This window comes from Peromyscus maniculatus, chromosome 1 (assembly GCF_049852395.1).
Source record: "Peromyscus maniculatus bairdii isolate BWxNUB_F1_BW_parent chromosome 1, HU_Pman_BW_mat_3.1, whole genome shotgun sequence".
Taxonomy (NCBI): Eukaryota; Metazoa; Chordata; class Mammalia; order Rodentia; family Cricetidae; genus Peromyscus; species Peromyscus maniculatus.
This window is the reverse complement of record NC_134852.1, coordinates 110,331,401-110,348,572: the sequence shown is the minus strand read 5'-3', so window position 1 is coordinate 110,348,572 and position 17,172 is coordinate 110,331,401. Positions and strand designations below refer to the sequence as shown.

The window sequence follows — 17,172 nt, the reverse complement described above, 5'->3', positions numbered from 1 at the left end:
GAAAGTGAATCTATTGTGGTTTAGGAAGGTATTCTCCAAAGTGATCCTTCACCCTTCACCAAAAACGTTTGGAGCAGGAAAGAACTGGATCCAATTCTTGGCCAGTTTTCTAAGATTTTATGTTGGGTTATCTGGAGAAGGGAATTTCAGAATTCCATGGGGCTGGGCTTAGAGGCAGTGACCTGCACTGTTGATCTCAGTCACCCCGACTGCTGGAAGGCCTCAGCACACTATACCATGGAAGAAGATATTGATCACTGCTCTGCTCTCCACCCAGAGAGCAGCTGGGGCTGGTTGTACAAGTGAAACTCTAAAACTGGTCTGGGCCAGTTCATCTCTGGACCGTTCAGCTTCTAGAGGAGCCGTACAGGACCTGGAGACAGGGCTATCTGTAGGGCCTGTGGCTGGTTAGCCAACTTGGCCACTGGACAGCAAAGCTCTACCAGGGCCATTCTGACTCCAGGGCCTGGCTTTGAGCATCTGCCACCATGGGAGAGGGAGAAGGAGAAGAAACTCTTGGAGAAGATAATCCCTGGCTGGGGAAGTTACCTGATGGGGGAGACACAGTCTCTTACAGCCTGCAAATGGAGGGGGGAGGTGTCTGAAGGAAGAGGCCTGGCCAGGATGCTAGAGGAGGGCCCTGTCTGATGGGAGCGACATGGTCCAGGAGTTAGGAGAGGCCTTTGACCTGAGGCCGGAAACAGCACTAAACTGAAGGCACACTTCTTCTGTTTAAGGCCAGTGCCTGGCCTCTGAGCTGGGCAAGGCTGGTGAAGGAGACAGACAGTCACTGACTTGAGGGAGGTCCTGGCATGTCTGCTGTGGAGACCTTGTGCTGAGTGAGGGAAGCCCTGTCTTTAAGAGAAAGCTGAGCCTCTGTGCGGGAGACAGGCCCTGGAATTCCCCTTCAGGTAGCTGAGGGAAAGGCATGGCCCTGCCCTCCAGGAATTTTCCATCCTTTGTGGAGAAGGCTGTTGCTGCTGAGGAGAGATGGGGGATGGGCTTACAGCCCACAGTGTTGATGAGCACAGCAGAATGAGCAGAATGGAGGAGCCCTCTGGAGCCAGGCGGCCAGAAAGAACCAGAACAGAGTGGGAGGGGCAGAAGGGAGAGCGGTTCTGTGGTAGAAGTGAAGAGAGCCAGAGGTACCCTGGCCTCTCTGGACAAACCTGAGTGTGTCCCTGCCTCTCTCTGGGGCCCACCCTGCAGTGAAGGTCAAGTGATAGAAACATCTCTCCGTTTGTATGGAACTTCAGATGCCCAGGGAAACTCATGGAGGGAGGGAGGAGGAGAGGAGGAGAAAGGGAGACGGGGAGGAGGGAGAGACGGAGGGGAGGGGTTGCAGTAGCTACCTGGAAGGAAGTCTAGGGCCACCTACCCCATTCCAGATGCTAGGTCACTGCACGGGTGACAAGAGACGAGGGACTTCAAGAAGGATGCAGCCACGGCGCTATCCCCTCTCACCCCACCTGGGCTGACTTCATTTTCTGGCTCTGGAGGACACAGGCCCAGGCCGTGAGGACAGGGACCAGGCCACTTTGACTATGCTCTGAGGACTGACAGGCCATGTCTCCTGTAACTCAGGGACAAAGGCTCTGGTCTGACAGGAATCGAAGGTCCTCTCGCATGACCTCCACGGCCCTGTCTGTCTGCACCAGCACACCCTGGTTTCTCTTCCCCTCTTCCCTATACCTTATGTCTAACAGTGGAGAACCCCAGGAGTCAGAACAGAAAGTGTCCTTGGACACTCCTGAGCACCCCTACTCACCAGGACACCGAGCCCAGGAGGAAAGGGACTTGCCTGTCCTTCTGAACTCAAAGGTTTAGCACTTTCAGGCAGGGCGGCGTGAATGAGGCACCGAGGCAGGATCCCCCATGCCAGAACAGCATAACCACAACCTGTCTCCAGGCTGGTGTCCTGGCCACACACCTAGTGGGAACACCTCTCCAAGTCCCCCGATTCTCTGCATCCCAACTCTGTCCTACATCCAGGAAGCCTCCTGGCCCAAGGCTGCCCAGGATTCATTTTCTCTGGAGACCTGAGATTATTCTGTCCCAGGCACTTGGACATTTGATCTGGTCCTCATTCATTAAACAGTATTTACAAAATGACTAGCGTGCCTTGGGCTCTAGAGATGAAGCAACTGATACCGTAAGAATGACTCCACTCTGAAGTAAAACGGGGGTGAGGAGGCAGTGAAAAGCTAAAGGAATAGAGTGTGTGATCGTTGGGTACAGTGCTCTCGGGAGACACACACTCGCTGTGAGGGGTCAGGGCAGCCATGGGCACCTGGGTCGAGGACAGAGAAGGGAGAACTCAAGCCCAGGCTGGCATGGAAAGACCAGGACAAGATGGAAGGGGCCTGGTGGGGGTGGGGGCATGGGAGAATAATCCGACAGAAATGGAAAAAACCTGAAATGAGATGTGGGTGAATGAAATAGACTCAAGGAGATGGCATGAAACAAAACTGTATCGACTCAACAGAACTGAACGGAAATGAACGAGTTAAATAAACTCCCATGTCACTCAATGAACTGGAAGACACGGGGAGAATTTCAAAACTGAAGCAGGATAGGAAGGAGTCAAATGTACCAGGATAGCCTGGGATGCACTAGAACGAAATGGAATGGAATGGGAGAAGCAGAAGGACCAGAAGGGGTGGGGTGGACAGACACCGAGGGTGTGGCTGGCTGCCCATGCTGACCTCCTTCCCACTTGTCCCAACAGTCTTCCCCAGGGTGCTGGTGCGGACACTGCGCCACCCCATCTTCTTGCTGGTAGTCCTGTCCCAGGTGTGCACCTCATCCATGGTGGCAGGCATGGCCACCTTCCTGCCGAAGGTCCTGGAGCGCCAGTTTTCCATCACAGCCTCCTTCGCCAACCTGCTCCTCGGCTGCCTCACCATCCCCTTGTCCATTGTGGGCATGGTGGTGGGAGGCGTCTTAGTCAAGCGCCTCCACCTGAACTCCATGCAGTGCAGTGTCCTCTGCCTGCTGGGGTCGCTATTGTGTCTGCTGCTCAGCTTGCCACTCTTCTTCATTGGCTGTTCTACTCACCATATCGCTGGCATCACCCGGGACCTGGGGTGAGTAGGCGCGTGCAGGGTGAGGGTAGGTCCAGTAGGTCAGTGAACCACCTACCTCTCTCGCCTCCCCTGGGGCACTGTCTCCTCCCAATGCCTGCAGAGCTCTATGCATGTCCCTCCTTGGGCTCAGGTACAAGCAAGCAGTGGTCACTGGATGGCATCCAATGCCATAGAAGAAGCATGGAGGGAACATCAGGGGCAGGAGGAGGGCCAGAGATTGAGTCAGGGTGCAGCCACCTGTGGGATGGCATTCCCAGGGAGACCTGTGGACCAGCGGAAGTGGGATAAAGGCCATGCCTAGGAGGTAGGACCCAGCATAGCCTGAGGGAGGCTTTTGCTCCCAGCTGAGTTTATATCTGCCCAAGAATGACAAGCTCCAGGCCTTGGAGAAGTGATGAGCAGGCAGCTGGGCAGTCCTTCTCAAGGAGGGAGAAGAGGTTAAGAAACCCTGCCTCTTCCTAGATGACCTCATGTTCCCTGGAAGTTGTTGTAAGCTTAGCTTGGCCCAGCACCCAGCTAGAATTCCCCAACTTCCTTCTTGGCACAGCCTCCCTTGCTCAAGGGCCAGTTTCCCTCACCTGGGCTCCTACACATGATGGGAGACTTGGGGCCCAGATATCTTGGTTCCCACCCTTATCACTTGGCTCCCTTCCTTCTCCTTTTCCCAAACAGCCAGGTTCTCTGGAGTAGGGCCTTCCATATATGAATTGTGTCCTAGACCCTGCAGCTGGGTCCTCAGAAAGCCCCAAGTCTGAGCAAGGGCCAGGTCTTCCCAACGATGCTTCAAGTGAAAAGTCAATGGGTATCTTACCATCAGTTTTTACGAGTCAATGGGGAAAGCAATAGAACAATGGTAGAACCCATTATAGAGATCTCACGGGGACCCAATGAAACATACAAGGGAAGCCTTGGGCCTGCTGGGTGTGTAAGAGACCTTGGCTCTGGACAGATGTCTGTGATGCTAGTGGTACAGGAACTAGCTCACTCAATTGGTCTCAGACCATGCTGCCTGCCTGTGTTTTCCTCCTTCTCCTCCTCTTCCTCCTCCTCCTCCTCCTCCTCTCCCTCAACTCTGACATGGCATTTCACTCATATTCTTACCAAAGCTCTTATAAGTTGATTCATGGGTCCTGGGTTCTAATTCACCGAAGCTGCTGAGGCCAATTGACTTTCCCTCCACTGTTCTGTTGAGTCTCCATGTGATCTCTATAATGGATTCTATCATTACGTTTACTGGTGGTACAATGTCACCCGGCAAGGGAGCTGTGTTTCCTCCTAGCATGAGGCCAGGTCCCAGCCTATGTCCCAAAGTCATCCCCTGCCCCCACCCAGGATGCTCACCCCTTGTTCTCCAGCTAGGGCACGAGCACTTCCAGGATCTTGGAGGAAGCAGGTGCTCTGGTGGGCGCACCTGACGCAGTGAGCAGCCCAGGAGAATGAACACAGAGGCCATGAGACTTCAGGAGGGTGACTGAGACAGGAGCCCCAGCCCAGATAACAGAGAAATTAAGGTCCCAGAGGAAGGCAGGCACAGGTTGGAGACCCCACAGCTGCTTGGCCTCCTTGCCGGGGCCCCATCACAGCTGTGCTTTGCTGAGACAAGGCGGCAATTGAGCTCGTAGAGAGAATGGCCCCTTTATCTGACACTCACTTCTGGGAGGAATTTCTCTTGTGTTCCGTCCAAGCACAGGGATATTTGCAGAAGCTTCCAGACATGTAGAATCCAGGGTTGGAAGGGCGCGCTGCAGACTCTGGCCCAGACTCCTCACCCCACCCACCCCCATTAGAAAGTCCCCGAGTTTCACTGTTTCTCCCTCAGGGAAAAGCTGCAGCCGAAATCCCTGGCCACTGCTCTCAGCGTCGGAGCCAGGCTGCAGAGAGGGCCCTGAGAGAGGAGAGCCAGGCTAAACACATTCGCTTTCTCTCTCTAGTGCTCAGCCAGAGCCAAGCCTGTTTCCTGGCTGCGCAGAGCCCTGTTCCTGCCAATCGGATGGCTTTAACCCGGTTTGCGACACCAGCGCCCACGTGGAGTACACCACACCCTGCCATGCAGGCTGCACAGGTCATGTGGTCCAGGAGGCTCTGGGCAAAAGCCAGGTAAGGCCAGCCTCCCACATAACCACTGCCTCCAGGCCCCTACCCCTCCTAGTCTGGGCTGCCTATCATTCTGCCCCTCTCTGGTTCTCTCTCTCTGCCCTCCATCATTGTCTTGTTCCTCTGCTTCGGCAGACACATCTCCCCGCATCATTCTCCCAGTAAGTTTCATTGCCAGCCAGGGCCCAGGGAAGGGAGCCACAGCTGGCTCCCAGCTGCTGGTCTGCTCGAGGAAATGACCCACAGGAATTTCAGACTGCAGGTGGGCAGAAATGGTCCCTACCAGTGCATACAAGAGTAGAGGGGACACGGTCCACCTGGGAGGGTCCCAGAGGACTCCAAAAGAAGCAGCATCTGTGACAGATCTTCCAGGGTCATTAGGCAAGCAAAGACTTGGGAAGGGAGGGCTTTCTAGGCAGGGAAAACAGCCTAAGAAGAGAATTAAAGAACACACAGTGAGCGTGAGCTTCCTGGACCCCAGGCCCTGCACTGAATGGCTTACCTGGGTGAGCTCACTAACAAGGAAGCAAAGAGCCACAGTGCCTAAGAGATGTTAAGCACTTAGTCTGCCCATTGTACAGATAGGAAGTGAAGGCCTGGGAGAGGACCAGGCAGTACCCAGGGTCTTCTATCAGAGCAGGGACTAGAATCAGCCCAACCTGCACTGGCTCCAGAGGTGGGGGTCTGGACGTAGGGGAGGGTCAGCACTCAGGGGCAGCTTTCCAGCCGTCAATTATCCTTGGTTCAACACAAGCACCCGGGGGTCTGGGATGGGCTGGTCTAGCCGGGGTGCACTCAGGTAGGTGACAGACTGAGATGGGGGAAGGTAGACACCGACTTGATCTCCACCTTATAAGGCGAAATCAGCCCTGTGGGAAAGACTGAGACATCTGTGAGAACTTCCCACCATGGACATCGATGCCTAAGAGAGAAGCCTGGGAAAGAACCTAGAAGGCAAAGTGCCCAGCCTTGGTGCCCATCCCAGCTGTCTTCCCAGGAAAGGAGCAGTGTGGGCGCTACCATGCCAGTGCCCTGCTTTGGCATGTTTCTGCACTACCTGGCTCCAGGGTGTCTCCAGCCCAGTGCGTCACTTGGCATGTAACTGAAGCCCAAAGGCCACTTTTTGGTAATGTGAAGTGGTGAGGGTTTATGATACTAGCAGTACAGCCTGGTGATGCCTCCCAGCTCTGCACAGCATAGGTGGGCATCTGGGATGGGCAGCGATCCAAGCCCCAGGGACCTTCCTCTGCCATCTCATCTCTCATCTTTCATCAAGTCTATCCCCTAAATAACTCCGCCTTAAAATTCTTTCCCCATGGACCCTAACAATGGGACCTTCTGCTTGCTCATCCAGTCTGTCCCAGGAGCACTGAGCTCAGATCCTTCCAAGGCTCCTAGATAACACCTTGGGTTTCTCAGCCCTTTCCATACTGGGAAATATCTGAGGTTTCTGTAGTAAGCGGTAGGAGGCCCAGGGGGTTCCAGGTACCCTAGGCAGAAGTACCACCTTTGAGGACTGACGGGACCAATCCCTGCACACTTGACCTGGCCCATGGTAACTGTGCTCCCTCTGTCCTGGTCTGCCCTGGTGTTGCAAAGATAGTTCCATGGTTCGAAGTGTATTGCTCTTGCAGGGGACCCTAGTTCAGTCCCCAGCATCCACGACCCGCAGTTTACAACCATCTGTAATTCCTCTCCAGAGGATCTGACACCCTCTTCTGGTCTCCATGGGTACCTACACTCACATATACAGATAAACACACACACACACACACACACACACACACACACACACACACACACACACACACAAGCACACAAACACGTAGACACCCTGACCAATAGGAAAGGAAAAAGAAAAAGAAGCCCCAGCCTTGCTCGTTACAGGCACCAAAGTGGCACTGGTGGCCAGACCATTTCCTAGCTTATCCCCGGCTGGAGGTTCTGCAGGCGGCCATCAAACACACCAGGGCTCGCCTAGGGACAGTCTCTCTGCCTCACAGCTGTGCCCAGTCTAAGCACAGTCAGTCTGCCTCCAGGCACCTCTCTAGACTCAAGTGATCACAGATCAACTGATGTCAGAGTCCGGGACTCCAGCCAGCTCTGCCTTGCTGGCTGTAGACACTTGGGAGCTCCCCAGGCCCGAGGCCCTTGGCCAGCTGCTGCCCTTGGAGGCTCCTGAAGGTCTGTCTCCTCCTCCTTCTCCTCACTCCAGGTTTTCTATACCAACTGCAGCTGTGTGGCAGGGAATGGCACTGTGCCCGCAGGTTCCTGTGATTCAGCCTGCAGCCACCTGGTGCTGCCCTTCATTCTTCTCATCAGCGTGGGCGCGACAGTGGCCAGCATCACCTACACACCTTCCTTCATGCTCATCCTAAGGTGACGGGAGAGCAGGCAGGGTGGGTGGGTACCAGGAAGCCGTTCACCACAGCCAGGATGGGACGTTCAAGGGAAGAGTTGAAAGAATGAGGCCGCTCAAGTGTCCTAACTAGCTCCTCCCTGTTCTGCCATTAGTCCCCTGGCAGCCTGAGGACATGAAGCTTTCTCTCCCATCTTGCAGACAAGGAGCCTAGGGTTAGAGAAGTTCAGAATCTGGGGCTAGTTTTATGCCTAGATGCTTCCTTGCCTGAGGGTAGGGGAGGTCTTGGGCACTGACCTGGCCTCCCTGGGTTGGGGGGTGGGGCACCCTGTGGTGAAGAAGAGGTGGATGGACACAGGGATGTCTAGGAAAGCAACGGAATCCCTGTGGGCTGGTCCTGCACACCCCTCAAGGCTCTGAGCATGTAATGAGGGCCTGCTGTGGACCCAGAACCTGCAGGGTGCTGCTTCTAAGATCTTCCTGTCCCTTGTCCTGAGAGTACCAATGGGCCTAGCAAATGGTCGTCTAAGGTAGTCCTTGAGTAGGGACTGGGACAAGGAGACCCGAGAGCAAGATAATTCTGTTGTCACTCCGCTGGAACTTTTCTGCTCACTAACGACAGTCTAGGAGATTAGAAAGTAATATTAGGTACCGAATGTGGTGGCACATGCCTTTAATCCCGGTGCTCAGGAGGCAGAGGCAGGTGGATCTCTGTGAGTTCAAGGTCTGCCTGGGCTACAGAGTGAGGAGCAGGTGCCTACAGAGAGTTGAAAGTGCAGGTGGCTTGAGTCCTGGCTCAAATCTCAACAGTTGTCAATCTCTTTATCTGCAGAATAGGGCTGGTGACATGCCCACCTCCTGGGGTGAAGTGAGCTGAGTGCAGAATCCCTGAGTTTTAGGGAGCACCCCTAAGTGCCAGCTGTGGGCACTGTTTAGAAGCCAGTTGCTGCTGGCTATCCCTGGCCACAGGGTTACAGCACTGGGAAAACTGGACCTGGTGCATAGCTATCCTGGTATTGGCTCTCTCCGTGGAGAATCCAGCGGGACTACGGGATGGGCGTGACTACAGTGATGTCTGTGAGCCTGGCAGTTGGTATATGGGCCTAGGATGCAGGGAACTGGACTCTGTAGGTTGAGGGGTAACAGGTGTAGGCTCTGAGCCTCCCTGACACCCCTGACCTTCAGCCTAGCGGGGAGATTGGCATGGCGGGTGGAACCCACCTACGGAAACCTGCTGCTGTATGGTGCTGGGACTGAGTCTGGGTCTGTCCTCACACAACCACGTCTTTCTTGGTAGGGGAGTGAAGAAAGAAGATAAGATCCTGGCAGTAGGGATGCAGTTCATGCTCCTGAGAGTACTGGGTAAAGAGCCTGCCCGGGGACCTTGGTGGTGGTGATGGGCATCCAGATGTCTGCTGTGTGCCAGGCCTGGAAAACACAGGCCTGAGTGGGACCTTAGGGCCCCCAAATGCGTGGGGTAACAAGACCTGACCATGTCTTTGGAGGTGATGTGCCTTGGCTGCACCAAGCCTGATGGAGGGCTCCCTCTAGATACATGCTAAAGGGTGGCTGGAGGCCAAAGACTCCTGGGCTGAGAGACTTGCGGCTTGCATGTGCCGAGGGTGGGCGACTGGGGCATGGTGACCCTCTGCTGCCCCCTGAGCCTCTCCTTCTCTAGCCTGGATGCCCAGCCCTGTGATCCATGGAAGTGCCATCGATACCACCTGTGTGCACTGGGCCCTGAGCTGTGGGCGACGAGCCGTCTGCCGCTACTATGACCATGACCTGCTCCGACACCGGTAAGCATGAGGGCGGGAAGGCCCATGTCAGGGCACACCCACCCTCTAAACCAGAGACTGCCTCTAAGAGAGATCTCACACACACACCTGGTCTGGATCTCCCGATGTAACTGAAGCTGGCCTTGAATTCCCAATCTTTCTGCCTCCTAAGCACTGGGATTATAGGCATGTGCCACTAAACCCTGGATTTCTTTGTTTTGTTTTTTTTGAGTCAAGACCTCATTCTATGCCCGGGATGTTCTTGAACTCACTAGGTCAGCCAGGCTGACCTTGAACTTACAACAATCCTCCTGCTTCATCATTTCAAGTGCTGGGATTTCTCACATGAGCTACTACACCTGGATAGCTCCCCTTAGTATGGGTGAGGAAAATGTAAAGCTAAAGTAAGAGGCCCTAGGCTCTGGTGACGGAGCCATCTCTAAGCTGTCAGTCAGCAGAGTCCCTGTGGGAACCTAGGGGAGAGAGCCTTGACCCCTCAGTCTTTCTATCTGTACAATGGAGGGCTCAGAGAAGCCCAAAGACATGGATATCATAGGCTGAGTGGATATGGAAGAACTTGCAACCAGGCCAGGACCAGCCAGGGAGTGGTCACCTCTAGCTCTGAGCTATGGGACCCAATTCCTGCAGGCTGGGACGGTCTAGGGAGGCTTTGCCGAACAGGGGCCTTCAAGAGTCAAGTAGAAGAGGCCTAGTCTGGGTCATACATCCATCAGTAACAGAGTGAGAGGGATATTTAGTCTCTCCCCCATGCACCCAGAGTCCCTGCAGAGCTTCCCCTGTCCCCAGACCTCAATGTCTCTATACCACGTCTACTAACTCTATCATTCCCACCCTGAAGCTAAAGCCAGTCCCTGAAGAGTGGGCTCCTGAGTTCAAGGTTCCTCCTTCTTCCCCCAGATTCATAGGCCTCCAGTTATTCTTCAAAAGTGGATCCCTGGTGTGCTTTGCCTTAGTTGTGGCCATCTTGAGGCAGCAGAAAAAAGAGGCCAGCATCAAGGCCACTGTGAAGAGCTCTGACCTACAGCAGCAGCTGTAAGCATCAGGACCACAAAAGAAACCCAAGGACTCCAGAAGGTCAACAGTCCCAGTCCCACCAGGTCAGGCGTGGCAGCCACAGCCTTGTATCTTCTGAGCCTTTTGCCCAAGATGGGGTGTTAGAAGTACCATGTTCCAACTCTGGTTCCTCCACGAAACTGTGAAGTGACTTTGAACAAGCTTCTGGCTTTGCTTGCTCTTTGGAACCAAGGAGTTGTTGTGTTGGTCATGTCTCAAGCAAGAGGGTTGTCCTTATTCCTTCTCCAGTCAGATGACCAACCTGGAACCAAGCTTTGTTGGTGGGGAGGAACTGTACCGCATCTCTGTTCCCCCCACCCCCCACCCCCGATTCCAGGATAGACCATGCTGTACTCCACACAGAGCCTCAGCCAGCTCTGTCACTCATGGAGACCCTCTCCAAGGATTCCAACTCACAGGCTCCAGCTGTGCACATCTGTGAAGGCCTCCTCTCCAAGTCCAGGCTGTCTTCAAGAAATGTCTATTTGGCGCCCCCTGGAGGCAGAGTCCAGAGACAAGATGAAGGCAAGCCCCAAAAGCAGGGAGGAGGAGGAGACCATATTTGATGAGGTGTGTGCACAGGAGGAGCCTTTCTTAGCTGGGATGGAAGAGGGCCTCTCTGACCCAGAATGTCTCAGCTTTTGTCCTCAGGGAGCCACAATTGGGGAAAGGGAGGTGTATCCTTTCCTTTAGAGGTCTTGTAACTTCAGAGACCAGTTTATATTTGGAGTTTCTTCTACTAAATGTGTGTTGTCAGGATCTCACACATATGACCAGGGGCCACCAAAGTCACTGTGGCTCTTGGGAATAGAACCCTAGACCATATCTCTGGATCTTTGTAGCTAATACCTGATTCTGTAATGACCAAGCTGGGTTGACCTCCTGTTTTCTAAAAATCCCTGGATCAGTGTGAGCACAGCCCAGCTCTGTACAGCCAGCTATGGTACAGCACTCTTAGGTCAGGATCTCTGCAATCCCCAATTCTTTTCCAAGTCAGGCCTTGTCTGGCTTTCTGGCCAGTCTTATCTGGCCTAGTTGCTTCAAGGCAGCAGAAGAGCAAGCCCTGTTCTGCTCCCAGCCCAGTCTGTTGATAGCACACACCCCCACCCATGTGGCCACAAAGAGAGGGGAGAAGGAGCCAGCCGCTGTCTCCCTACTCTGTGTGCCTAGCTCTTAGTGAAGGGACAAGGTGCTTGTCTCCTGTGCAGAAGAGGGGGATATGGAAGCCCTCAATTCTGTCAGGAATGGTGGCACATGTCTGTGACCCAGCACTGGGGGACAAGATCGGGAATTCAAGGCCTATCTCAGCTACATAGTGAGTCTGAGTCTAACCTGGGCTACATGAGAGTGTCTCAAAAAATCCAAAAGGAATAAAGAGAAAAAGGAAAGAGGATAAGAGGAGGAGGAAGAGGGAAGAAGAAGGAGGAGGAGAGAAAGACGAAGAGCCTAATCACTGTTCTATCCTACAGTTGAGTGTTTAACCAATACCTGAGCCTACACTAATCAGTGCCAAGAATTTTGAAGTCCCTTCCACCAAGACAAGGCTGTTAGCAGGTCTTCATTCTGTCCTTTCTCCTGCTCCCCAGGTTGTACAGGAACAACCTGGCCGTATACATACAGCTTATTATTAAATTTGCCTTTGCATAATGCCTCTTCCAAGACAAGAATTTATCCTTCTAAACTGCATTAGAGGTTTGCGTCAACCGCGTCGCTTCCAGTTACTTAGATTTCGGCCTCACCGAGTTTATTCACTCTGGCATTTTGCATTGCGTTTTCTCTTTATATTCTGGTCTAATTTTTCCTTTGACTGGTTTATTTCCTCTAGCAATTGTTTCAAAAATGGAATACGATCACAAAGCTGTCCAAGTCCTTACTTGTTTCCATAGTAAGAAGAGAAGGTTAAGTGAGGTGCTTGGGGCTACAATAATACATATATAATTATATGATTATATATGTATGCACACACACACACACACACACACACACACACAATGGTGGGGCCAGAGCTGGATTCAGATTTGTGGAAATCGAAGCTAACACAACTCAAAAGAGTTCTCTTTACGAAGGAAAGAACGCAGAATAATGAATGCAGGTTTACTATGGAGACTGTATTTCATCAAAATGCCCAAGACCAGAAGTATTTTGTATTTGAGATCTTATTTTGAAATGTTTGCATCACTATCATGAGATCTCTCAGGAGTGAGACCCTAATCTAAGCACAAATTCATGTGGGTTCCATACACACCTTATACACACAGCCTGAAAGACTTTTTGCAATACATTTAGTGCTCCTGTGTGTGACGAGGACCAGTCACCTGAAATCAGGTCTGAAGTATTCCGTGTGTGTGTGTGTGTGTGTGTGTGTGTGTGTGTGTGTGTGTGTGTGGTTGCATTAGTGCTCAGGGAGTTTGAGTGTTACAGCCTTTAAGATAGTGGGTTTCATGTTGGGAAGTCAACATTTACAAAATTAAATTAGAAAGTAAACACCCAGAATGAGGAAAAAAACTCACTCCATCCAGAAAAATGGCATATTTTTAAAAATTAAATAATTACGCTGCATATCTGGTAATCCATCCACACACCTCCATGGTTAGGATTCTCCACACACTGGCTTCTGGCTCCATACACTTTCATATTTCTCCACTTCCTCCTCTGCTCCTTTTACGTTTCCAGGGCCACAAGCCACAAACAGAAGCCACGACATCAGTGTTTGCCTCTCCGACATCATAATGCCAAATGAGGTGGGCAGCGGCTGAAAAGTTCCCCGGAAACCATTCTTTATGCAGAGATGGCCACAGTGACTTCCCTAGGCACAGCAGTAACTGAGGTGGACACAAGGACATCTCGGGGACCCCCGCCTCCTCCTCGACCACTTGCTGATCCACGAGGGAGGCTGGAGTGGGTAGAAGTGGTTCAAGTGTCTCCCCTTTGCAAATTCCCCACTCTGAGACCAAATGGCATTTCTGGAGGGCCTCACTGGGTCTGAGGAGTAGCCCAGAGGCCCGCCAGGCACTCACCTCACTGGAAGCTAGCCTCTGGGGGAGCTGAGGGGTGGAGATGAAGCCTTCATCCCACTGTAGGACCTAGCCCTTGCAGAAGCTGAGAGCTGGGGACCACAGTCTTCTGTTGGGCAGGTGAGGCGGCTTAGGCATCAAGCCACATGTCAAGAGTGGGGTAAAGAAGGTAAAAGAGTCTTCTCTAAACTGTGAGAGAAAATGATACACACAAACACACAAGTATAAACACACATGCATGCACATGGCACAGACATACACATGCTCACAAATACATGGATACACATTCACATGCACAGGCATATACCTCCTAACATACACGCACACATGCATACAGCCAAATGCACACACATGCAAACATGTATACATACACAGAAACATAAAAACTCACACAAGCACCTTTGCACCCACTTAATAATGTGCACCCACTTACACACATAATAATTCACATGATCATGTGCACACATGCTCACATGATATTCACATATGTGGTCACACACGGACATAGATTCTTACACACATGCATGCACTCACAAAACACAAGCATAAACACACACAGAAGCTATACATTCTCACACACATGTGCACATGCACATACATGCCCACACTTACTCCATACACTCACATGCACACTTTCAGACACACACAATTTCACACATACATTCAGACATATTCACATGTACACACTCATGTACACACCAACTCACACTTAGAGTGAAATGCATACATATTCATGCACATACACAGATGCTATGTACAACAGACACACACACAAAAAACATGCACTCATGTTCACATGATCATATATGTATACACATGCATACACAGAGGCACACATGCAGCTCCACATACATGCATACACATGTACACCCACGAACTCATGTTCAAAAAGTCAAACAAACATGAACACACACCTCGCCTCCTGTTGACCAAGAGCCGTGAGCGTCTGCGAACCACGGTCTCTCTACCCTGCACCAGGCCCTACCCGCTTCACTGCTGGTGAAGCCCAGAAGCAGATGGGGCAGGCACCAAAAACAGCATCTCAGTGTCTGGCTTTCAGTTTCTGTTGCTTGGAGAAGCTGGAAAGCTCCGGGTCAGGCAGATGCCCCTGGGGCCCTGGCTCCAGGAGCCGTGGCCAGCTCACTCCACGCTCACCGTTCATTACCTGCACGTGCTGAACATCCCCCTTGATAGACCCAGCTGTCCTGTGTCCCTCCCGCCACCCCTTCTTCATGAAGTCCTGTCCTCCATCAAGGCCCAGTTCAAAAGCCTCTACCTCGGAGGAGGCAGTATGACATGGCAGTGAAGGGACAAGTTAGGGAAGTAGCCTCATTAAAGACACAAGCAACATTTAAAAAAATAAATTTATAAACCAAGCCAGGTGTGGAGCGCATGTCTGTAATCCTATCACCCAGGAGACAGAGGCAAGAGGATGGTAAGTTTGAGGGCAGCCTGGGCTACAAAATGAAACCTTGTCTCAAAATCCTAAATAAATAAATAAAAATATAAATAAAATTCACCACCACTTCACTCCCCCCCCCACACACACAAAGATGCACAGTTGTTTGTGGTTTCAAAGGTGGGGGCGGGGCTCTAAAGCCCTGTACAGTCTTCCTAAGAGGCCAATATCTCAGGTCAAAGTCCTTCATAGTGGAGCTGAGAGACATCGGACTTAAGTCCAGACCTGGAGTCTGCCATGCAGTCACAGCAGGACCCTGAACAACTGACCACATCCCTCTGCGCCCAGCTCCTTACCTGTAAGGCAGGTAGATCTGCCCTGTCTCCGTTTCCCATGATCGTGGGGCCGGGTAAGGTACCACCCTGGGCTCACAGGCTCAGCACCTGATGATTTGTGGTTTTCCCTTCTCCTGTGTCGGAGAGGATTTAATAAGCACCTGGAGCAGAGGGTGGGAGGGGCAGAGGAGACAGGAGGTTCACCCCCATGTGCTGCCCTGGCTGCAGTTCCCCTGCTCCCTAATCTCTTCTCCGCTGTCAGTGAGGGTTCAGCTGGCCCAGTCTTATCTCTCCCCACAGCCAGCTTGGGACAGCTTTTCGCCTCCAGATTTACATTTTTATTGATTTTCTTCTCCCTCCAGAGCTGCCCTTCCCTTCCGCCTCCCCTTTGGCTATAAAATGGGTCTACTGTGGGGCATCACAGCTCTGGGGCCAACAGAGGTGTGTGACGACGGGTCAAGCATGGCTTCGGCCCCATTCCCTTACTCAGTCAGAAACCCACCCAATCAGTATGTCCCACAGGCATCTGGGGACACGGCCCCATGTCCAACATAGCCTGCTCTTCGGAAAGCTGCTGAGGGTGCGTGGGTGCAGGACAATCAGGCTTTGGATGCCTTCCTTGAGGGCAAGGAGGAGCCCTTGAAACATTGATTGATGGATGATTCCATTGACTGGTTATTTTAAGCAGGGAATAACAAGACGTGTATTTTAGAAAGGGCCACTGGCTGCAATCATGGGGGCTTAGGGCCAAAGAGAGAAGCTGGAGTTTTGGCGCTTAGGCAAGTGGCTGGAGCGGTAATCAGGAGAAGGCGTCGAGCTACGTCAGAGGCGGCACCCTAGAAGTGGAACAGCCAGGTTAGGTTCTGAAAGATGAGCAGGGTAGAGTCGGGAAGGGTGCCGGGCGGAAGAGCTGCGGAGATAAGGGAAAGGCGGACAGAAAGCTCCTGGCAGGCGCGGAAATTTCCACTCACTCTGAATAGCTCAGCATGACCTGAAAGGGCGGTGAGGGGCAGAGGCTGAAGAAGTGGGTCAGGGCCCTGGGCCCCTCAAGCCCTCTGTCCCCTGAACCTGGACACAGGTGGAAGAAGGATACAGACAGAGCTGGGCTGGACTCTGAGCTCCAGGTTGGGGTGCTCCTTCCTTAAAACAAGCCTTCCCTGTCCACAACACTGCCACAGTTTATAGAAAGGAAGGCAGAAATGGGTGTTCTTTCCATGGAATAGATTAAAGCACCTGAAGGCCTACAGTGCGCAGATTCGTCAAGCTGAGCATCATGGCACACATCTGTTTATCCCTGCATTTGGAAGGTGAAGGCAGAAGGATCAGAAGTTTAAGTTTAAGGCCAGCCTTAGCCTAGGTGAGGCCCTGTCTCCAAGTACGTAAGCAAACAACCAACCAACCAAACACACACACACACACACACACACACACACACACACACACACACACACATACACACACATACGAGAGAGAGAGAGAGAGAGAGAGAGAGAGAGAGAGAGAGAGAGAGAGATAAGAAAATGGATCAGCAGTTAAGAATGCTTGCTACTCTTCCAAAGGACCCAAATTCTGTGCCCAGCACCCACACTGGGTGGCTCACAACTGCCTGTAAGTCCAGCTCCAGCTCCAGGGACCTGACACCCTCTTGTGACCTCCTCGGGCACTTGCACACTCCTGTACACACACACATACATATACATAAATAAAAACAAGAGAAAAGAAGTTTAAAGAAAAGAAGCGCAGAGGTTTGTGTTTTTGAATCCCACGTCCACGGCAAGTGGGATGAAAAAGAAGGAGAGAAAAACACAGCAAACAGAGTTGGGCTTTGGCTTCAGCTTTTTCATTTTTTCATGTCCCCATGTCTTCTTCAGCCTTTGTCCCAGGTATGCATAGCCCAGCTCTGTCACTCCCCAGAAGAGTAATGTCACTGCACAGCTGAGTCTTGATTTTTTTTTCCTTTGTAAATAATAAACCCCAATCATCGAAACAATTGAGGAAGGAATACAAAAGCGTAGCAGTGTATAGTTACCTAT

The 17,172-nt window shown here is 52.2% G+C and overlaps 1 protein-coding gene across 3 annotated transcripts in view; it reads left to right on the top strand.

Moving 5' to 3' along the window:
- The window catches only part of Slco2b1 (solute carrier organic anion transporter family member 2B1), a 50,888-nt gene extending 36,107 nt beyond the window's left edge, over positions 1-14,781 (top strand). For 2 of the 3 annotated variants that reach the window (XM_006982158.4, XM_076548142.1), the window contains exons 9-14: positions 2,729-3,086; positions 5,018-5,183; positions 7,396-7,559; positions 8,837-8,901; positions 9,218-9,338; positions 10,236-12,038. In XM_006982158.4, coding sequence (XP_006982220.2) covers positions 2,729-3,086; positions 5,018-5,183; positions 7,396-7,559; positions 8,837-8,901; positions 9,218-9,338; positions 10,236-10,374 — 1,013 coding nt within the window. In that variant the 3' untranslated portion in view covers positions 10,375-12,038. Of the gene's footprint in view, positions 1-2,728; positions 3,087-5,017; positions 5,184-7,395; positions 7,560-8,836; positions 8,902-9,217; positions 9,339-10,235; positions 12,039-13,064 lie in introns of those variants that run through there. The other variant, XM_076548148.1, reaches the window with a different exon arrangement.
- Positions 14,782-17,172: the final 2,391 nt, after the last annotated feature.